Genomic DNA, 24,196 nt, shown 5'->3' with positions numbered 1-24,196 from the left:
GATAAATCGCCGCGACAGTTCAATGATGGTGGAAGCTACAATTATGAGCTTAAGTGAGGAAGATGTTGTAGTGGCTTATTGGTTTAGGCGTAGAATGAGAAGAAAAAGGGTACATCCTTACAATCTTATCAACGCGTACCATAGCTCGGCTGTTGTTTCCAGAGAGCTGTCTCAACACGAATCAAAGTTCAAAGCATTTTATCGAATGAAACCTGAAAATTTTCATTTTCTGAAAAGCTTAGTGTCGACAACCCTTGAAAAAAAAAGATACACATTTCAGGAAGGCTCTAGATGAAAAACTCCTGATTACTTTAAGGTAAGTAGATATGAATATAATCAGCAATTTAAATAACATTTAGACGTTTTATTTTCAATTTTTTTTATTATTGAAACAGTTTTATTTTTATAGTTTTTTATGAATTGTACCAGTCAGTTCCACTTTCTTCTGGCATTTGGGTAATCGAATTGAATTCCGAAGTTGTTGCAATATTACGCATGTGAGATTGAATTTGTTCGGTGTCATGATGAAATGACAAACTCCATACAGATGGGCTAGAAGCAACTGAAATGCTGGATTCTACATTTTCTCGTTCATCTTCCTCTAACAACTTATGTAACAGAGACATTGTTTGTATTTTGAAAGTCCTCTTACGACGTAAACTAAGGTTTTTCAGATCAGGTAAAAGAGAAAGAAGGAAATGCTGTTCACCATCTTGAACATTTTTATTAACAGATTTTTTCGTTTTTAACCATTCTATAAAAGCATCTTCGACTTGGTCTATTCCCTTTCGTTTGTTATATGTTTGATTTGAGTTTTTATGAGCAGGTTTTTCTATTAATTGCTCTGAAGAAGCTTAATCATGTTTTTCTTCTTCAATAATTGTCTCACTTCCATCATTTTGATTGGTATAGGACTCCTCTACTGCAGTATCTTGAACGTGAGTAAGATTTCCTGAGGTTTCTCCTCCTTTTAAATATAGTTGCAGAAAAGCTAAATGTTCGGCCAAATAATAACTTTTCTTTTAATTTTGACTAGCCCCAGACTTTGGCGGTTTCAGTGAGCGCACATATGCTGTTCTGATGTTCTTCCATCGCTCTTGACAGTTTTTTTCTGAAACAAAATTTAAAATAAATCGCATGTTAAAATGATGTTTATTAAAACAAAAACACCTAACTATTAACATAACTATTTAAAACTTCAGTTTTACAGTTTAACAGTTTTCAAGATCGTTCCTTGCAATTTTACAGAGGAAAATCAACCATCAGTTACCTTGTTCATTCGACTTGTGATGCTATATGGTCCCACTTACAACCACAGTATATGGCTCAACCAACGGAGGAAACTTGGAAGCAACTATCAAAACGTTATTATCAGTTATGGAATTTACCTAACTGCATTGGTTCTCTTGACGGAAAACATTTCCGCATTCAGTGTCCCCCTACAAAGGGTTCTTTTCAATTGTTATGATGGCTTTATCTGACGCAGATGGAATGTTCACTGCAATAGATGTCGGATACTATGGACGGAATAGTAATGGTGTTGTGTTTCGCAAATCAACAATTGGCAAATTATTGCATAATAAATTGAACATACCAAAAGCAACTTCCTTGCCAGGCGAGGCAAATGACAATACTTTTCCATTCTACTTTATGGCAAATGAAGCATTTCCTCTCCAACATAATATAATGCGGCGTTTTCCAAAAACAATATTAAATGATGCCAAAAGAATATTTAATTTTCGACTCTCAAGAGGTAAAAAAAGTGTGGAATGTAGTTTTGGAATACTAACGTCAAATTTTCGTCTATTTGACCGACTAATTTATACTAACACAAGTAATGTGCAAACTATTAAGGCAGCATGCATACTTCATAATTTTATACGCAGACGAGAAGGGCAACCTTATGTTCCACAGCCCTTTAAGAAATGTTGTATAGTAGGTACCTGCATTGCCAGATAACAGTACGTTTAGTGAAAACAGCAAATTGAAAGCAGCAAACCGCTTACGAAATAAACTAGGTGAATACTTTTTAAAACCAGCTGGTGCAATCCCTACACAGTGGAAATTTGTCGGTTTACAAGACCCAGTTATTTAGTAGGTACGATGAATTCTTTAAATCTGTATATAAATATTTACACTGAGTTAACAATTTGAATAGTGGTTTGTTTCACCTAATAAATAATAAATAAATAAACAATGTATTTACCTGTATCTTTCATTTCTGATACAATTTCTCTCCATGCAGTGGTCGTCACATCTATCTTACTGTAAGCAGTAACGGAATAGTTTCAGATGCACTGCTCAGCTTTCATTAAATTAATGAAAATAATCACAGAACTGTCTTCTTTTCTTCCCGACATGTTAACAGCTTGAAATATCGTGTGAAATAAATCGCGAGGGCGACCGACACGTAGCACTTCGAACGATATATCACTTGCGATATGTTGTGCAATCGCGCGGAAGTGAACCTTTTTATCATCTCGATTTAGATTTTAAGTATCTGTTTGTGCGTATCGCATATCGTTTACGATATATCGCTTATATTTTATCGCCCGAGTATGAACGTCGCCTAAGGTGGTATTAGACCCTAGTGATTATTGGGCCAATTTTATATTCAATATTTTGCAGGCATATTTTAAGTGATATTAGCAACATAAATACTTTTTAGAAAATAGTTTATTCCAAATTAAATTCATAATTAAATTGTTGAATATATATTTTTTATAAATGATATGATAATTTATAAACAATAATTTTTATTGCATGGAGAACACCACCCTAATTGTTATTGCATGGACCTTGTTGTTTTATTGTGGGGCTATACGTCCTCTAAATTCTTCTTTATTTGATGAGTGGCATGTTATCCATCGCTTATTTGGAGCATCCTCTAATGTATGTATTATATTTGGTTCATTTATAATGTCTGCAGATGAGTTATTTTTTTTTCCATTAATGAGTAATTCCATAATAACTATCATTTCTTAGTTACCTCGTTATAAACTAAAAACGCAATGGCGAGAGCTATATCAAATAATAATTCAAGTCTTGTGCTGCTAATTCACTTTTCTCTTTCTCTAAATCACCTTTGCTGTTTGTGATACATTCCAATAGTTTTTCAATTTAAACCATTTCTCCCCTTTTTTATTTTGTTAACAACAAATTTGTTTTTTTCTCCTACATTCATGTATAACACTAATGTCGTCTACATCCATAAATAAGCGCGGTTAGATCTTTAAAGAGTGCTTAACATTTCCAATTTCTGAATCATTGGGCAGAGAGGTATGTCCTGGTAATAAGAATCGTTAAGTGATAAAATCGAGAAATGGATGGTTATGCAATGTGTGCATCAATAAAAGTAGTAGATTACTACTGCGGTTTTGATTACCGCAACAGTTCGACCACAGAAGTTTTTAACAGGTGGATTAACATGATCTTTTATGTACTTCCTTAAACAAGATCCTTATGTACTTCCTTAAACAGGATCTCACATGTTAGGTTTTTCTACCAGATTAATTTTCAGGCCAAACGTTAAAAAATCCCTTTCCTGTGTTACCATACCAACATGGATGCCAAGTTTGTGCAAATTCAACTGCCGTTTGTAATATGTTATCGTAGTCGGCAACTTTGGAAGGGGATGGGTCTTTAGCAGATCAAATGTTAAAGTTTCCAATTCACGATTCTCTTTTGCAAATTTGAGATATTTTCTCATTTTTTCCCATAACCGTTCTGTCTTTTCAATATGTTTGGAATGTTTTAATTTTAGATTCTCTGCAGCTTCGCCTATAAGGCCTTTAATTTGTGGTTGGAACCCTAGGAATGCAAATGAAAATAGCAGTCAAACGTAGTCCAGGACGAAGAAAGACTTCATGGTTAAAGAACTTGCGAGATTGGTATGGTATTCACACAAGAATGCTATTTAGGGTGGAAGGGAATATAATTAAGATATCTATGATGGTAACCAACATTCTGAAAGGAAACGCAGATTAAATTCAGAATAAAAACATTTTTTGTAAGTGGAAAAGCTAACTGGGTTATCACAGTCTTCTATTGTACATTTTGTCTATGTAAGTTCAGATTAGCGTCAAGATCATGCGACATATACCTAGGAAAAGCTTAATATTATTGATGACTTTCGTTATTCTTTCATCGGGAAGTTTATTTAATCCCCCACTTTTTGATGCTCGAAAATCTTATTAACCAAATAATAGAAGATAACAACAATTCTCCAATCTGCTGTTTAGCTGTTGATATCAAATCCAATGTGGGTTGATACAGGATGTTAAGTGTTTATTCCAAAATAAACTGTAAATAGCTGACTGTGAGTTGAGTGGTTTTAGCTTGAATTGATGTTTAAAAAAATACTGTAGGTTAAAATTTCACTTGTTATTACTCTTTTAAATACTGGTGTGACTTTTGTATATTTTTAATAACAATATAATCTACTATGTAATTAGGATAACTCAGTTTTTAATGTTGTGGTTTAACTCTTTTTGCATAACATCATCCAATTGATATATAGCACAGTCTGCCTCAATAATTGATCGATAACACCATAAGAATTATGAAATGACGGGTAGCTACCTACCCTAGTCATAAGGGCTCGTTGATTCATTGTTTATTGTTTAAAACATTTCAAAATATACAATTGCTTTTTTTACAAATACACTATTTTTGTATTGTTTTGTATATAAATAGCATCGGAACTGTAATGTAGCAAAACGCTGTGAAATTAGTTAGACACTACTTGTATTATTTTGTTAAAATTTATTTTCAAATGTACTTAAAATATTTATAAAATATGCTTGCATTCTTTTAAATTTGCCGTTTGTATTTGCGAATTAAATTTGTAGTTGCAAATAGATATTTGAATATCTTAAAGTTTAATCTTTGCCATATTCTTGAATTCATTTCTTAGAAATGAGAAGGATGTAGTAAAATTGATAATTTCAATTTTTAAACTGCCCAACCAAATTTTAGTGCAAAATTTAAGCAACTAAACTTTAAATAGCAACTTAAAGAATCAAGGACTTTATAGAGAGCGGCGTAAAATGCACCAGAAGGCATGAATGCATGTCTTTTCTCTTTAGAAGTCTCTCTTCTAGCAATACTTTCCTAATACGAGAGCGGTTCCTACCGACCATCCGCCCTGTACTGACCGAATCAGTGCACGCAGGCCACTAAAAATCTGCCGTATCTGAGCGTACGTACCGTCCTTAGTGTACCGTCCCGACCCAGTGCGCGCTTATCTTAACAAAGTAATTTTGCTACGTAGCTCCATCTACTTTGGATGATATATACAGCGATCGCTTAAATATTCAAAACATAGGTATTTTTAACTACCAATAAAACACTTCCACAAAATTTATTATCAGTAGTAATATCCTTAGGACATTGATAACAGACGAGATAATTTCATGACAATCGAAAGCTCGTTCCTTGGTAACAGCACGAAGCCGAAGGCTGAGTGCTGTTACCAAGCAACGAGCTTGAGAAATTTGTCATGAAATTATGAGGCATTCATCAATGTCCGAGGGATATTCGGCGGATAATTTTTCGAAAAAAAAATCATAACTCAACATAACGAAACATTTATTTATTAAAAGTACAGTTATACTTTGAACATTCTCATTGCCGAAACGTGACATTTTGAAATTTATTTGGATGAAGTTGTCAAACTCGATCGTGTTGTCATAGGGATTGAAAATTGCACTGAATGCAATTATCAGTCTAATGTTGACATGATTGGGTGAAATTGTTCCACATGACACAAAATGACGAAATTTGAATGGTTGTTAGAACAGTCGAAAAATTATCACTACAACTGTTTCGACAGAGTGCCATAAGTGATCTAGTTTTACATTTTATAGTATTTTACTCAATAAGTTGAGGAGGGGAAAACTGTTAATCTCAAGTTGGTCATTCAGAATTATATCTGTATTTTTTTAACTTATAAAGGTATTTGGAATATTAATGATAGTTTAAAATTTTTCCCTTATCTTTTAAAGTAAAGCATAAAAAATACTTTTGTGTTTTAGATAGAAAATGACACGACTTATCGACCATCAATAAGTACCGCAGATGTGGACGAAAATGACACTACTCTAGAACGAACAATATCCCCAGTACCTGAACAGCAAAAGTAAGTACTCATAGATTTTTTTGTCACAAATAGTCTGGTGCAAATGAAGCAATAAATTATTAAGGTGGTTCCTTAAAAACGAAAATACATATCGATTATGTCTGCACTTCCAGATGTGGTTTTATAATTGATACATATTAATTGTTTTTAATGTGTATAATCTCCAATATATATCTTTAATTATAATTTGACTCTTTGTAAAATGTATACATTTTCAAAATCGAAAGTATGGATATTTCACAGAATGTTTGGATAAGGTTGTAGTGTTTAGTATACTGTTTTTTATGTTGTTTTATGTGCAATAATTGGTGTATGTAAATACTGATGCGTCTGTCCAATATTTGTTGAATTATAGCCCTTACCATTTACTTTATAAACTACATATATAATTCTATAAACCTGATGCAGTTTATACTGCATAAGCTGTTATGCAGTATAAACGAACTGCTGAATATTAAATGAGCTATCTCAGTTCTATATTTTATCTCCTTATCTACATCTAGTTATTCGATAATATAGCAACCAAGATATTTCAAATTGGACACCCTTTGTATTGGTTGTCCACCCAACTGTAACTACAGTATATTCAACCAACTTACACCTCTAAACGATTAATGGAATTCGCAAAACCTTTCCTTGTAGTAAAAGGCACGATAAACTGCATTGGAGTTCTCCATAATCTTTTTAATTACTTACTTTGTTTAGAATATTTTTGCCTGTATTATCAGTTAGAGTTATTTTGTATAAAATGAGGAGCAAAAATTCAAATGGAATTTTAAATATTATTGTTTATTTGGCTAATAATGAATGTATAAATATAATGGTTAACCTGCTGTACAATTATTTTGTAAATAACATTATAATAGTGTACTTACTGATTATTTAAATTTATAAATCATCATCATCGTCATCAAATTCACTACCACTATCATTATGTAAATCTATAATCACTGGACTAATTTCACTAATTTTATTTTTCCAGATCCACCACTTTTCTATTAATTTTTCACATTTATTTACAGTTTTGGCCCATATTTCTCGAGTTGCAGTTTTATAAGCTTCTTGCCACATTTCCTTAACTACATCGTCACTCTATCCACTGCATCCAACGTGATTATTATTATACGTTTTACATATACCCCAGATGTGTTCGATAGGATTAAACTCTCAGTGATACGGCGGTAACTGTAGTACTTGATGTCCATAACTTGATACAATTTGGTCAACTATATAAACTGTTGGTTTTTCATTACGTTTCGAAATTTCCAGTAACTCTGATTTGAAGGCGTATTCCGGAAAATTGATAATATTTTTTTTAACTAACTAATTTTTTATGCTCGGTAGGTTCCACGATTGTTTTGGTTGTTTCTCCAAAATCCCCGAATGGTAAGGTGTATTATCTAAAACTATAACTGATGGTTCACTCAGACTAGGTAACAGTTTCTCCTCAAGCCATTTAACAAACATATCTGCATTCATGTTTTCATGGTAATCAGCAGATTTTGATTTTGAAGAAAAAATCAAATTTACGTTTTCTATCGTCTTATTTCCCTCCTGATGTCGTCTTGCCAAATTCTTTTAATTCCACCCTTTGCAAATATCCATGTCTCATATAAGTATACGAATGTTGCATTTTCAGATTTAAGTCTAGTATATTCTCTCAAAAATTTAATTCGTTTGTGAACCACACTACTCCTTTCGCATAAAAGTAAACTATTATTTTCTTTTTGAATTTAAATCCTAAATCTCTCAACACTTTCCAAAGGCTAGTCCTCTTAATTTCAGAAACTTTTCTAGAGAATACTATTCTAAGAATAGTATTCTACTAAGAATACTATTTATAAAAAAGGTAACAAAATATGCAAAACTATGAACAACGGGTTAATGACACCTATTTATTTTATACCTAAAATTTAGCAAAGTGAAACATTATGTAGAACACCAGTACAGTTTACCGTACTACAACGGAAGGTTTTCTGCCAATTCCATTAATCGTTTAAAGGTGTAAGTTGGTTGAATGTACTGTATGTATCTTTATATAATATGAGGAACGGCCACATATTTTGTTTTAGAACAGTTAATATTAAGTCCCATCTCTCGTACCACCGTATTTATACCATCTAAGAGTTACTGCAGTCTATTTAAGGCATCACACAATATATTTAATTATATCATCTACGTTTCTGATTGTATTTATGAGCTTTCCATTAATTTTTACACCTTATTCCAAGTTATGTAGAGCTTGTTTAAAGATCATATCAGGATATAGATTAAACAACATTGCATAGCTTTGTGCCCTCCAATTATAAAAACTGGCAGGACCTGGTCTACCTGGCCTTTCGGCATACGAGCGTTAGCGTCTCCACTGCCCCTACGAGTCCGACACCAAAATGAAGGTGCCACGCCACGTACACAAGGCACGTGTCGTGGGGCTCCACCTTCCCCGTAGTACCTGTGTTGCGATTACCTCACCTATCCGTTATCCCCTCCCACAGGCGGACAGGTGACGCAGCAGAGGGATTTCCACCTCGCACGTAGACAGGTCGCCGTCGAGGATTAAATTTCCTGGCCGGTACGTGGCGGGACACCAACACCACGATTGGCACAAGGCCAAAAGAGGTGTGTACGGGCCCAGCTCGTTCAACCTCGCCTGGTTCTCTGGGAATGAGAGTAGAGTGGTCCCCGAGAGTCTCGTCTCGGATACTAGGAGTGTAGACTGGTGGTCGTGACGCCTAAGCGTCCGTGTGCGTTTCTACAAACCCGACACATCAAGCGACGGCTCTCCACCTCTCGATTCCTACCCATTAGTCGCCTCTTACGACAGGCAGGGCCTTCTCGCCTCGGCCGTATTCTTATCTCCGCGAGCCGAACGGAGAGATTAAACAACAATGGGGATACTGTCCAGAAAGAAGTGGCAACGGATGCGCACAATTGGCTGAACGTTAGAACTTGGAGACGAGCGGACCAGGACCGCGTATATTGGAGGCAAAAATTACAGGAGAACAAAGCTTAATTTGGTCAGCGCCATTGAAGAAGTGTTCCATTATAGTCTAATTTTTGATAATTTTCATTCAGGATTCTCTTATCATTTTTCATACTCTGTTTGCTAATGTTTTTGGTTTCTTGTTTGCTTCAGTGCGGTAGTTTCCTTTTACAGGTGTCCTCCTATAGTTGTTCTAAAAATCTAAATAATTTTAACATAAAAGATTTTGACGATTATGTGTAATAAAAAATATAATAAAATAGATTTTATTGGTTGCTATCAAAATTCATCTTAATGTGTAAACTTCATACAATTCATCATTCTTTTACAGTCTGGAACAAACTATCCTGAAATCAGATTCAATCACTACGTGAGTATATTCTTTTTAAATATATTGAGGTCTTCAGGTACTCAGCTCTTACATTTGTAACAATACTAATTTTAATAAAATCCAACTAACAGATAAATCATAATTTATTCCAACTATACTTTTGATATATATTAAAATTGATTCTTTTGGAGTAGATTCCAAACATTTATAGCCACTAGAAACGTTATTCTTTTCAGAGACACACAAGTAATTACCGGAATATATCGGAACCGATTCCTTTGTCAGAATACCGGAGTAAATCAAAACCTTCACGTAGACTTGCCGAATGCGTGCATTTAAAAGTGCACTTTTACTCTTCATGGTAAAAATAATTCATGTCGAACAATAATTCTGTTTAAAAAAATACCAGTTTAGTAATAGGTTAGTGTTTTTAGTAAATGAGCTTTATATGTTTGGAGTCTACTAGACCAGTATTTAGGTGGCAAATATTCTATAGTCGCACTTGAATGTAATAAATAGTATAAAAACGTAGGCAAAAACCTTAGGGAGAAACAAGAAATCGTTGAAACAAAGAAATATTGAGATTGAAAAGTAAAAACATTACGCGAACTTCATTGGAGATCACAGCTACTAATAAATTAATAGCATGTACAAAACACTTCTTAGGAACAAGACTGGGCCAAATAATTCTCCCATTCTAAATTGTTCCACACGCCACCCATATTTAGAACTACACATTGAAATACTAAATTTTACTAAAATTTAGTCTCGTTTCGCTTTTTGTATGTAAATCTGTTAAACGAACTCCTGCCAGAAGTTCATTCAAAGTGTTCTGCTCAGCAACACTTTGAATGAACTTCTTAGCAATATCTCTGTCTTCCTTTCGTCGACGGTAATTGAATGATTTATTGTACAGCAGTTATATTTCGGCATTTTTTTCCTCAATATTTTATTTCTCGAAACTATTAAAAAATGCGTTGTAATGTCTAGCTTTAGTGTTGGAGGCAACTGGATCATTACATAAGTGGATAAGTGTTACTGGCACAGGTGAGAGTCTAATGATTTCTTTTTGGAAGCATAGCTTTCTTATCGCGGGCTAGCGACGGAGCAGTGGATCACAGAGAGATGAGAAACAAATAAAACCGACTGTAGCGACTGTAACGGCAGATCACGCGATCATACACTACATTCTACATAGAGTAGTAAATGTAGTCCCATGCGTGTTTATTAATGAAATAAAATATAATAAAATAAAATACAATTGAATCGAATATCTATCGAATCAAATGGGATCGAAACGCAGTCCCATGCGTAAAATAAAATTTATTAATAAAATAAAAAACAAAATAAAATAAAGTAAAATAAAATACAAATAAATCAAATTGAATATCAAATAGAATCGAATGGAATCCAATATGGAATCGAATAGAATCTAATCTAATTGCATCGAATCGAATTGAATTGAATTAAATCGAATCAAATGGAATCGAATTGTATCAAATATTGAACCGAATTTAATATCGAATCTAATCGTAGTGACTCTAATTAAATGAAATCGAATTGCATCGAATCGAATTGAATCAACTATCGAATCGAATATCGCATCAAATCAAATATCGAATTGAATCAAATCAATTCGGCTTTCTAGATTTAACCATTTTTCGGCATATTGCCGAAATTGCAGATAAATGAATTTTGAAATATTTGAAATCTAATAAAAAATTTGTCAATGAACACATTCTCTCTAATATACGTAAAACTTAAAGCCAACTGCTTTTCTCTTACGTGTATAAATGTAATGATCTAATAAAGAAAAGTTAACACAGAGGAATAAAACTGCTATATTTCCTGTTGTTGCTTAGTCCCTAAATATTTTTCTAATTATTTTTTCAGTTCAACGCCAATTATACCGACACCTCCATCTAGTGTAAGACGTAAAAGGAAAAAAAAGAACACTGAAACGTCTGTATCAAATTCTAGTCCTGTTTCCACAATCATCACCAAGAGAAAGAATAGGTAAGTTTTAAAATAAAAAATACTTGGTCAAAACATGGTTAATATCTTTTCTTTAAAAAATCCCATGACAATATGAGAAATACTGTTATATTGTATGTTGAGAGCTAAAAGCAACAGCAACAGTTCGAGCAATTCTGCTCGAACTATACACACTATGTGGCAGTGGCGGCTAGTCCTAAGTCTTGATCACGAAAAAAACTTTTGTACTTTTACTAATACTAATATGTATTGAAATATTGCATAACTTGTTTACAAAGGTTCATATACACACTTGTTCTGTTTAAGTGGTGAAAAGATGGCCCAAGTTCTGTTAAAAAGAATGAATTTGAGCACTTCGACTAGTCCAGTGAAAACCATAAGCGAATCATTGGACACAGTTCCTATTACAGATGTAAAACAAATAAAACGAAGAAAAACTAACAAAGCTAATGCTAAATCGAAAGGATCGCCTTCGAAAGTTGAAGCTACCAATGATGAAAAACCAAATCCCAAAGAAACTGTTAAGAAGAAAACGAAAGGAAAAGAAAATCGAAAAGTGTAAGTATGATCTAGAAAAAACAAACTCAACTTAGTGCTTTTCTCTTTTCTTAATTATGTGTCTATCTCGTCCAACTCTTTATTTCCTTCAATGCGTGGCAAAATCTGGATTCGTCATTTGATATAATTCGATTCCCTATACTATCTCAATTTTTAATACCGTACAAGGTAGTATTTTCAATATTACTTTATATGAATTACCTTGATTGATCGGTCTGTGATTAATACAACACTTTAATATATAACAATACTTTTATTTAATATATAACAGTACTTTTATATAAAAAGTTCTTTTCTACATAAAATAAAAACCAATTTCCCGATGAAAAACATTCAATTTCTGGCCACTAATTTGAAAACGTAATTTTTCTTCCATAATACACTCGCGATCATAAAATCCGGGTCACCTTGAAAATTTTAAGTTTCTGGAATATTTTTGCCTCTGGTGCAGTAATAACCTTTTTTTTAGGCTAACGTATTTTTTATTTGTCATCAATGTTTGTTTTACTGTTTTGATTGAAAAAGCAGAAAACAAACCAAATTGTTGATAAAACAGGCATACGAAAAAAATGGAAAATACAGAACGTGGTAATAAAATGTCAGTAAAATGTCAATGACTAATATCGTGTATTGCCTCCACTTGCTCCAATGACCTCTTGCAGACGACGGGGCATACTCTTAATTTTTCTCCGGATTACATGTTGTGGTATGTTATTCCACTCTCTCACTAACAGATCCTTAAGCTCCTGTGCGTGGTTAGGGAGAGATGTTAGGGCTTGAATATGTTTTTTCAAATTGTCCCAGATATATTCGATGGGATTCAGGTCCGGAGACCTAGCTGGCCAGGGTAACCTCGTAATTCCAACCTCGTCCAAGTATTGCATACTGATCGTGGCAACGTGCGTTCGCGCGTTGTTCTGCATAAAAACGACGTTTTCTCCAAGCCTTGCCATGGTATGCATAACATGTTCTTCCAGAATCTCCGTAATCTCCCTTCGTGCAGGTAAGGACTAATTTTCGATGAAGCGTAATTCTGTGCGGAAGTCGGAAGATACACCTCCCCAAACCATGACCGAGCCTCCACCAAATGGCATTCTTGGAGCAATGCAAGCTTGTGAAAATCATTCACCGGTTCTCCTCCAAACTCTTACACGTCCATCGGATCCAGTTAGGCAGAAACGGGATTCATCTGAGAATAACTCTTTGCTCCAATCGTTAATTCCCCAATACGCGTATTGTTGAGCAAAAGCTAGTCGTGCAACTCGATGCGTCAGGCGTAGTGGCTGTCCAAAAGAACGAAATCTTCTCCTGACTGTTGCAACGCTAACATTGCGATTTCGTACTTCCTGTAGACGATTTCGATGCATAATCGCAGTTGAGGTCCGGTTTCGTAAAGCCTGAAACACAAGAAAGAGGTCATCTCGTACCGTGGTCATTCTTCTTCGTCCAGAGCCAGGTCGTCTGGATAGCAAACCCTTCTCCTGAAAGCGTTGAACCGTAGAAAGTTTTACGCCAACACTTCTTGCGACTTGCCGTTGAGTGTGATCGTCTTTCACAAGCGCAACAATTTGTGCCGTTTCAACAACAGTCAAGGGTATTTTTGGCAAAAAATAAACAATAATAAACACTAATAATGGCACTAATAAACACTCTTGGTGGCAATAATAAACGTTTGTTTGTTGCGTTTGAACAGAAATTCGAAGCACAAATGAGACATTTAAAACAAGCGGCAGTTACAGTTACCGTTCATTTTGGGAAGTGTGCACTTTTCCGCGAAATCGGTACTATTGAAATTCTTTGTTGCAAAGGCAACCGCTAAGCCGACAACAATTCTCAGAAACATGCATTAGTTTGTATTTGTGTTATTATTATTTACGATAAAGCTCGTTAAAAATGAAATGTGGTGATTTTCAAGGTGACTCGGATTTTATGATCGCGAGTGTATGTTCAAAATAAAACCACAATCGTTTATCTCCTCTGGACCAAAATCAGGATAATAAAATTCTCGAACCACGTCAAATAAGTAAGGCAAATAACTTACAGTGTATCTACAGCTAACTTTAATCTTATCTGGTACATGTAGAACAAACACTTTCACTCACAACTTTTTTTAAATCTATTAAATTAACTTTCGTAAAAATTCACTGCTTCTTAACTTTGGCAACCGAGCTCTACAAATTTATTCTAAAATGCAAATTTATTCTAAGATGATCTCCTTTCTCTCGGTCGCTTATTTTGATCTCTTCACTTCTCACCTAAGATAATTCCTAGCCAATCCGCTTCTTGAATTTCCTCTCTGCCAGGAGCTTAAAGAAGCACAAAAAAGCACCACTAATATAGGTGACGCCCTAAACCTATACCAATGAGAATCGCTAATTTAAAAGCCCATCAAGTTCACAAAAGTAAAACTACACCCCTAAAATCGAACCAAGGCAGATGCCTACCCTGTACACCACTCAGGCGTGGCAGCACCTGTGTACTTCCTTTGTGCAAGTAGATAAAATAATATAATTTAACTGATTAGCGAAAATCGTTCAAAAAAAGTTTCAACGCAAAGCTCAAATATAACTGGTCGAAAATGACGAATGATATTTCGTCAATATGTCTATAAACCTTTTTAGTTCTGTTAAAGTAAAAACATTTCGACTAAATGAATACCGGGATATATAAGTTAATGTCATTAGTAATTATAATGTATTATCTATTTTTAGATCTGTGTCTCCCATGAAGATACCTAAATCGTAAGTATTGTTGGGAACATTTTTCTATTTGCAAATTTTCCGCATCACAAATGTGTTAATTATTTTTTACTTACTATATATAGTTAATAATTCAAGTCAATAAACTATTAAAAATAGCAATTATGGAAAGATGATGAAAGTCCTGAGCTACATTATCGATTATTAGTAGACCATCATACACACTCCTCGTTGGCCACTGCACAGAACCCGTTTTACAGTATATTGAAGAATTATTTAATGATGAAAGGTCTGATCTAGATATTAAAGAAGTAGTGACAGAACCTGATATAACTATGGACGAAATAGATTAATCAATAAGATTAACAAAGACCAGAATAGCGACAGGACCAGATGAAATACCGAGTGAAATAATGAAGCTCTTCGAAAGTTTAAGTAAAATATCTCTCCTTTCCTCTCCAACTTTTAAACAAATTTTATTAGAGTGGCTATTTTCCGACGGATTGGCTGCTGTCGACTTTTATGACGATGCCCAAAATAGTAAATTCCAGAAGATTTAGTGATTACTGAACGATCGGCTTAATGAGCCATGTTTTTAAAATATTTGTTTCAATTTAGCACCCAAAAATATACCAAAATATAGAAGAACAACTTAGTAACACACAGTTTGGGTTCCGCAATAACCTTGGAACCAGAATTTAGTATTTAAATTATGGTACATAGGTGCAGATTGCAATAGGTCTTATTGACTTTGATCGAGTATAACATACTGAAATGATTTATACATTAATAATGAACCATTATACATTAATAATACAATGATAGGATTGGTAGGGGATAATTTTGAAGAAGTCAAAATACGATGATGTGTAGAACAAGGCTGCATTTTCTCCTCACTAATATTGAACATTTATTAAGATCGATTTATACATATCTATGCCGTGTCCGTTCCGTGATATGGCCGTGCCCAGCAAAAAAAAAACAATAACAACTTACGAGTATATTTATACATTGGCATTTTCCGGACGGGCCGTCCGTGCCCGGCCTAAAATTAATGATGAAATGACATGGACCGTACGGACTTGTATAAACACGATTTTATTGTTTTGTGAACGCAAAAGCTGGTAAACAGACAAGCAGGAGATATTGTGCGGTTAATATGTTATGGTTTTTTATATGTATTAAAGAAATATTCCTGAAATTTTGTTTAATCATCCAATAATTCTCTGTATATTTTTAATTCTCCTTCGGTTTGTATTTTTTCCATATAGGATGCACACTCCATCTTCTTTATTTCTGCCTTTTCTGCTCTTGCTCTTCCTCTTCATCAAGTAATAGTGTCAAAAAGGTGAGATCTATCCAAGCCGCCATATTTTCAAGTATCTTTTACACAAAAATATGTAATAACGTTTTCCTTTCTATTTCACAGTACGCACACTGTTCCAACGCTGTTGTATGTGTATGTAAATATAATATTAAAAATACCCGGACTCGGTACTGACACGGAACGGACACGGGACGGATATGTATAAATCGACCTTTATAAGTTCATTCTCAATAAAGCATTGGATAATATTCAATGTGGTATCAAAATTATTGGCGTCAATGTTGATAATTTGAGGTACGCGGATGACACGGTGTTAATTGCAAGTAGTTAGGAAGAACTTCAACATCTAATTAATAGGATCACCACTGTGATGAATATGGACTGAAGTCACAAAGACAAAATATTGGTTGTAAGTAAAACGCCAATATAACCAGAAGTATAGAATAGAATAGAAATATGCTTTATTGTCACTGAAAATTGTACAATTTTATGGACAAAGCTTACAAAAAGCCAAAAAAAGAACAATAACAATTAAAATTTACTAAAATTACATAAATTGTCAACATCACAAAATAAAACGTAATAAAATATAGAATACATTGCAAAATTTCACTAAAAAGCAAACTTGCATAATAAAACCTTACGAACTATTTTACGAATAAGTTTAAGCTGCTGCATGTGATATCCAGATATATATAAAAATACTTTATTACTTGTACCTAAATGTACTGTAATTTCTTAGTTATTCGTTAAGAAACTCTGTCCCTGAATAATATGGTCTTTCAGATAAATTGGCTTTTCTCAATTTACGGAACTTAAGGAAAGAAGTTGTAGATTTAAGTTGCAAAGAGAGATGGTTGTATAATTTTTTTGCCGAATATAATATAGATTTCTTTACCAACTCAGTGGACGGAATCGACAAATACACATCAAACCTTGAATTTCTGGTGGAGTAGTCATGATTAGGTCTTGCTGAAAAAACATGTAAATGTTTACGAATTAAGCAAACAGTTTCTAGAATATATAAAGAGAGAAGAGTTAAAATCCCGTGATTTTTGAAGTAGCTTCTGCAATGTGTTATTCCAATGAGGTAAAACAAGATACCGTATTGCTTTTTTGTAATTTAAAAATAACATCAGATTGGGCGGCTGCATTAGAACGCCAAAAAGGAAGGCCATATCGAAGATGAGACTCGAACAAAGAAAGGTATGTTATTTTGGAAGATGCTAAATTGATTTCCTTCGAAACAGACCTTATTGCATAGCAGGCTGAGGCTAGTTTCTTACTTAACAAATCGATATGAAGGGACCATTTAAGGTTGCTGTCTATAAAAATACTAAGAAATTTTACAGAATCAACGATACTGATCTGGCTGTTATTAAGAAGCAAGGGTTAAAGAGCTCCTTTATAGGATAATGCTACTAAACTGGTGACAGCATATGGAGAACAATTGAAGAGAACCAACACTATCACTTACCTTCGTTGTAATCTAAATGAGAACTGGGACATGAGCAAAGAAATTAGAATACATATAGAAAAGGCCAGATCTGCATTTTTAAGATAAAGAAAATCTTATGTGGAAGCAGTATCACTTTGAGAATGAGAATTAGATTAGTAAGATGTTATGTATTCTCTATATTTTTCTATGGTGTTGAAAGTTGGACCTTGGCGGTACACTTCTCAATTAACTGAACGCCTTTGAAATATGGGCGTATCGGAGAATCCTACGAATAAGTTATGTAGCTCAACAAACGCAGGAGAGTGTCTGAGGTCTACAAAATTGACAAACATTCTTAATAGCACATAAAAAGATTAAAAAAAAATCAGATGATAGCTGCTAGAGCTAAACCAGAAACATGGAATCAATGAAACAAAGAAAAATCAGGGATAATTTTACAAAATGGACAGAAAAAAAAATTATAAAATAAATTTCCCAAAAAGGCGCCACCTTGGTTTTTTTTATGAGGGACAAAGAAAATTCAAAACCAAAATACATAAAATATGTTAACAAATAACAATAAACAATAACCAATATGCTTATCTAGCCAAATAAACAAGAAATAATCACACTCACAGTGAAATTAAAGAATACAAAATGGTTACGTATAAGCCATATTTATTAATAACCAAAACATACATTTAAATGGACATATAATTTGCCGAAATGTCCAATACAATTAATACCTTCTTACATCTTTATAAAAACTGTAAAATAGATTTCTGTCAATGACGCGGTAAAAGCATTTAAGAAAGATCTTAATATTGAAGGTTATTTAAAGAAAAATGAAAATTGGAAATTTACCTGTCCAATATTATGATATGTAGTTTTTCGGTTCTTAGAATCTACATACAAATTCAGTGTTATATACAAAAAAAACAACAAACGATCAAAACATAAAAATATTACGGGATGTACCCCTGCAAAAAGCACTAACACTGCACGACACTGGGTACATTAAATGTTGAAAAAATAAATAAAAACGATAACAGACGTTTTCACTGCTTCTAATTCACACATCAACGCAATCTCAGCAGTAAAAAATACCCCACGGGCTAAGAATGTTCCACTTAGCGGGTCATTTTTACCCCATCCTAATTGAAAACCAATTAATTTTGTTTATTATATTCTAAGAGACACTTAAATTGTTCTTATTAGGAGATTTTGAGATGTGTATAAAATCATTCGTTCGAATATATAATTGCAACACTCAAATTCACACTTTATACAGGACAGGAATTGAAATACGTGAATTAAAACTTACAGGATTTTCGGATCGTTACAGTTGAGTAGATACAGTTTGTAACAAAGTTATTTTTACAGTAGATGGGAAACGTTACGGAAGTGGTCAGAAAGGTATAATATACTCCACTTAATAATTAATACAAGGCAAGATAGAGGAAGAAGAGGGCCAGATCGAAGAATGTCATGGCTTAGAAACCTGTACAATACCTCCAAACCTCCACAATAGAAAATAGTAGTAGTAAATAGTTAGTTAAATATCTATGTTAAGCATTGTACTCCTTTTTGAAGAGTTCTTTAAAAATTTTGACAGTAATCAGGTCACATTCATAGGACTTTTTCGGGTTCTGGACTGTTTGCATTTTCTGACTGAATTCCCATATAACCAATATGTAAGCTCACCTCTAGATGTCGATTGTTGCTTTTCAGTGCCATATATAGTTGTCTGTCTTTCGGAGTTATTAATTTGGATCCTTGGTAGGTGTGTTTTGCGTTATAATCGCCATATATACGGCTAGTAATAGTAATAGTAGTAGGATTGTAAAGCTGATGCCAGACTGTACATATTCTGAATACTACGAGTGGCCAGCGGAGTTTCCTTTAAGTACAGGAAAGTTATTTTTTGTTTATAGATAATTCAGCTTTTAAACTTTGCGGGTGATTTCTCTTGCAAAGTTCACCCTTAACATTGGAAGATTTTCCTTTTTTTCTTATTAACCTTTAAGAAACAAATATTTCTTAAGGAGAATTTACTATTGTTAAATGAATTCAAAAAAATGTAATAGTATCGTTACCAAACCAAATTTCTTCATGTTACTAGTTATTAACTATTTAATTGTCGCTGAAAATTTTATTAATAATATATAATTTGTATATTTTCAGTAGTCCTCGACCGAAGAGAGCTTCGAGACCAGTCATACTAAAAGAGCCCAGTTTAATTAAGTGAGTATTACAATACGTTAAAACTGATATAATTAGGAATAAGACCACATACTCGAAATAAAAATTGTCTTTGGCGATATCATTAATAGTAGTAGCTACTTACTATTATCAATAATTTTATTATTATTTATTATCTTTGCCTTTACTAATACAGGATATGCTTCCTTATTTTTTTTTTAATTAAAGTAATAAGTGTGCAATTTTGGGAAAATTGTGAGAATAATTTAAAAATTATCATATGTACACTGAGACAGGTGTTGGGATACAGAAGTTATGGAAAAACAATGCTTTTAGGGTAGAGGCACCACCTATGGCCACTTTAAAGGAGAAGCGAATTTTCCTTCTGCATTAACGTAGTTATATTTTTCTTATCTGATGAGGTTCATTCATCAGATGTTTTTTTCTGGCGGTCCAATTACAGTACAATTCAACCATATTATAAATCCTTTTCGGATTATCTAATTTACTGGTAGCACTCATATCGCTTAAATTCATACCAACCTCGCCGAACCATTTACGCATTTTCTCTTCAGTTACGGCGCCTCTACCACCGTGAATGTATTCTGCTTTCTTCTTGGAAAGTTGCTTGTGCCTATTAAGGAAAATGTAATATCATTTTTTGCCAGGGCGATCATTGACAAAAGGAGACAGAAGGAGGAAATTTTTCTGTACTGGGAGCATTCTGTCGCATGTACTGACTTTGGTGGTGTTACAAACGCGGGCTGCAACCAATCTTCGGGTATTACTCCTGTTGTATGTACTTTGTTAAACAGATCTAAAAGTATATGCAGTGTTTCTTCGTCAATGCATTTAATTAGGTCAGTGGGTATATGATCTTTGCCTACTGATTTTGCGGTCATTGCATTTCTAATTACCTGTTCTAATTCGCACATTATTATTTTCGGTCCTGTTTATTCCTGTGGTTGTTCTTGTATCATTCTATCATCGTCGAATAGTTTCATTATGTATTCTTGCCAAAATCTTAGTTTATCTTTGATGTCTGCAATGAGTTTACCATTATCATCTTTGAGTATCCCATAATGTGCTTGCTTTTTGGTATTTGTTAGTTCTTTTATGTTTTTATGCATAATAAAGCTGTCGTATTTGCTATCATACCCTTCTATTTCTATGCATTGATCTGTTAACCACTTTTCCTTGGCCTTTTTTATCTCTAGTTTAATTCTACTTTGTAGTTATTGATATTTTGGCTCATTTCTCCCTTTGGGTTTTCTCCTCTCTTCCATTAATGCTAGATTTTCTATAGTCATCCAGTTCTGTTTTTTGTTTGTCTTTTCAGGCTTTAAATTTTCTTCTGCAGCCTTTAGTAATGCCTTCTGAATATTGCTCCACTTTTCATTGATATCTTCTGATGTTAAGATTTCTTCTCCTGCTTCTGTTAGATTTGAGTTGACTTGTTGGATCACTTTTTGATGTATTTCTCTTTTTCTTAATTTTGTTTAATCAAACGTTGGTTTATTTTTAGGTATTACAATCTTTTTGAGTTTCACGTGCATTCTAGCTATCATCGGGTTATGGTCTGAGTTGACATTTGCTCCGGGGTATGCTTTTACTGTTTTAATTGATTTTTGTATCTATTTTTGACTAATATATAGTCTATTTGATTTCTGACTATGCGGTCTTTGTTGTCTGTAGGAGATCTCTAAGTATATAATCTTCTGTCGGGTAGTTGGAACATTGTGTTCATTATTGCAAAATGTTCATTATGACAAAAATCCCAAAAGTCTATCCCTTCTTTTCGTTTCTGTCACCTAGTAAAAATTCCCCAACATATTCGTCAACTTTTCCTCTCCCGACTTTAACATTAAAGTCCCCCATTACTACTGTGATGTCTTCTTTTTTAATAGATCTTAAAATTGTGTCTAACTCCATGTAAAAATGTTCTATCTCCTCTTTATCCTTATGCGCTGTTGGTGCGTATACTTGAATTAAGTTAACTTGTTGTATGTTTGTCTTCAGCTGAACCATTATTACTCTCTCTGAGTAAGGAGTGAAGCTTATAACTGATTTATTAGTTTCTATGTCTAACAAGATTGCGACTCCATAACGATGAGCCGGTTCGTTGTTTCCAGCATAATACATCATGCCGTTTTTGGTTATAAGTTTGCCGGTGTCTGGCCATTGTACGTCACTTATGCCCAGTATATTTATTTCCATTCTGGTCATTTCTTGTATTAAATTGTCTAATTTTCCTGGCTGGTACAAGCTTCTTACATTCCATGTTGCAAGTCTTATTCGTCTACATGGCATACAATAAGAACACAATTAAAAATCAATATAAACCCAATATATTATTAATATAATGTAAAACATTTTCGGTCGCATTCAGGAACTCATCGAAAACTCCAGGGAATCGCCTTTGGGGGCATTCTTGTGACAACAATGTGACGGACGGTCTGTCGTTGCGCACCACAGTCCCACTTAGGGGTAATTCTTGCGGGGTGTTCTTATTCTGTTTAGCGTTGTCCATGTATTGCGGGTCAGTTCAAAGCCTGGCGGTTTCTGATCGATGCAGGCTATTCGGTGTGCTTTCTGTGGCGAATCGTGCTCCCATTGTCTTCTCCAAGCGTTTATGAGGTTGAATTCTGAGGACCCCCATGTGGTGCCACATAGCTTTTGGACTATATTATTTCGCGTTTTCAGTTTTGTAGGTGTTCTTTTGTTTCTGTCTGTTTTCAAAGTGAACAAAGTTTTTTGTTGGCTTGCGCATTATTCAGACGGAAACGCCAGTATAGAAGCTTCGTTTCAAAAAAACAAAAAAAATGCATCAGATTTTGCATGAAATATTAAAAGTGCACAGTTTCCGCAAAAATGGTGCCAAAACCTCTTTTTTCAGATCAAAATGAACTGAGTTTCTCACTGTATTCGTTCTACCTGGCTTCCTGTAACCCTTTTTGATTCTTAAGCTAAAGGGAATACGATTTGACAGTGCGTCTGATTATTTGATTGTCAAAACTACTTTATGTACACCCCGGCACATTTTTAAGCTAAACTCTCAGCAATATTTTAGTAGTTTTTGCTATTGCTGCAAGTTTAGGAGAAAATAGTATAAATTAATTTCTACCTGCGCCAATCACAATACTTTTTTATTTGTTTTATATTAGATGTTTTTAATGCTCAATAATATATTTTTTTTTCTTTCAGGAAACTAAGAAGAAGTAGATAAGGCGAAATATGCATGTTTAGAAAATTATTTTAGCTGTGTAATTTTTTTCTATGTGACATTTATTGTTTATTTCTATGTGACAAAAATATTTAACATTATAGATTTAAATAAAGACTGTGTGTACTGAAAGTATATCACGTTCAGCAAATAATTATGTGCTTTGATTCTGTTTTTACCTGTAATTTGTTACTATGCCTCATTCAAATACAAATGTTAAGATAATTATGGTATTCTTGTTGAAACCTAGATGGAATCGAACAGGAAAACATAGACGGCAAAGCAAAAATGTTTTAAGTGCATCACATAAGTTAAACTTCGCAAAACGAACGTGAAACTCGTTTGTTCACAAATTAAACCCTTAATTTGTAAAAATAAAATAGACGGTTTAGGTTTGATTTCGTTAGAGCGTACCACCATTCGCTGATATGCATATTTCAGCCTCTTGGCTTCTTCAGAGTTTGCCATGAGTTCGCTCTGAAGAAGCCAAGAGGCTGAAATATGCATATCAGCGAATGGTGGTACGCTCTAACGAAATCAAACCTAAGCCGTCTATTTTATTTTTATTATTTTTCTCTAGTATGGAGTATTAGGAAATCGTTTTCAAGAAGCATTGGCGCACCCAGAATGTGTCTTAGGAGGGGGGGTGTGAAATTTTTTTATCCTACCTCTATTTTGAGTCCCTAAAATTTAGGTTTTAGTTTAATTTAAAGTACTAAAAATAGCGGTGCCAAACCGCTATGCATTCAGGTATTTATTATCCTAGCTACCAACTAAAACCACCCTCCCTTACTTGTGCGCAGTTGACTGTCGCACGTACCGTACTCCTAAAGTGGGGTGGCCACTGTAAGGCTGACGACATTTTTGGAACACTCTCTTCTCTTATCTAGATCTTATCTATTGTTCTGAAGCTATTTTTTGTGGCATTTTAAAGTAATTACTATTTTAATGGGAATAAGCCACAATTGAAGGTTAAAATAAGGTTATTGACGTTTGAAATAAATCCAACTTGTAAATACAATACATTTTGGAGACGGCTATCGCCGTATTTCCGTTCTCCTCCGCCAATCCTCCCAGTCCAAGGCATGCTCCTCCTCCAAACCGCTCGATTCCACCGCTCTTCTAATTCCTTCATTCCATGATCGTCGAGGTCTACCTCTTTTTCTTCTTCCAGGGGGCTTCCATTTGTGAAGTTTTTGGGGCCAACGTTCGTCAAGCATTCTCAATAGATGTCCAAACCATTTTGAACCTCTTCTTTCTATTCTGTTAATGGCCGTTTCTGTAGCATTCATGTTATTTCT

General features: G+C 34.0%; 1 protein-coding gene across 4 annotated transcripts in view; it reads left to right on the top strand.

Annotated features, from left to right (window-relative positions):
• LOC140432513 (uncharacterized) overlaps positions 1–23,027 on the top strand; it is a 45,252-nt gene extending 22,225 nt beyond the window's left edge. The window contains exons 9-15 of one of the 4 annotated variants that reach the window (XM_072520453.1): positions 6,036–6,139; positions 9,454–9,492; positions 11,347–11,469; positions 11,755–12,006; positions 14,718–14,747; positions 19,658–19,714; positions 22,877–23,027. In XM_072520453.1, the coding sequence (XP_072376554.1) occupies positions 6,036–6,139; positions 9,454–9,492; positions 11,347–11,469; positions 11,755–12,006; positions 14,718–14,747; positions 19,658–19,714; positions 22,877–22,898 (627 nt within the window). In that variant the 3' untranslated portion in view covers positions 22,899–23,027. Of the gene's footprint in view, positions 1–6,035; positions 6,140–9,453; positions 9,493–11,346; positions 11,470–11,754; positions 12,007–14,717; positions 14,748–19,654; positions 19,715–22,876 lie in introns of all 4 variants that reach the window. The other 3 variants (XM_072520452.1, XM_072520455.1, XM_072520454.1) reach the window with 3 other exon arrangements.
• The last annotated feature ends 1,169 nt before the right edge of the window (positions 23,028–24,196 follow it).

Source organism: Diabrotica undecimpunctata, chromosome 1 (genome assembly GCF_040954645.1).
Source record: "Diabrotica undecimpunctata isolate CICGRU chromosome 1, icDiaUnde3, whole genome shotgun sequence".
NCBI classification, from domain to species: Eukaryota; Metazoa; Arthropoda; class Insecta; order Coleoptera; family Chrysomelidae; genus Diabrotica; species Diabrotica undecimpunctata.
This window is presented reverse-complemented; position numbering and strand designations above follow the sequence as displayed.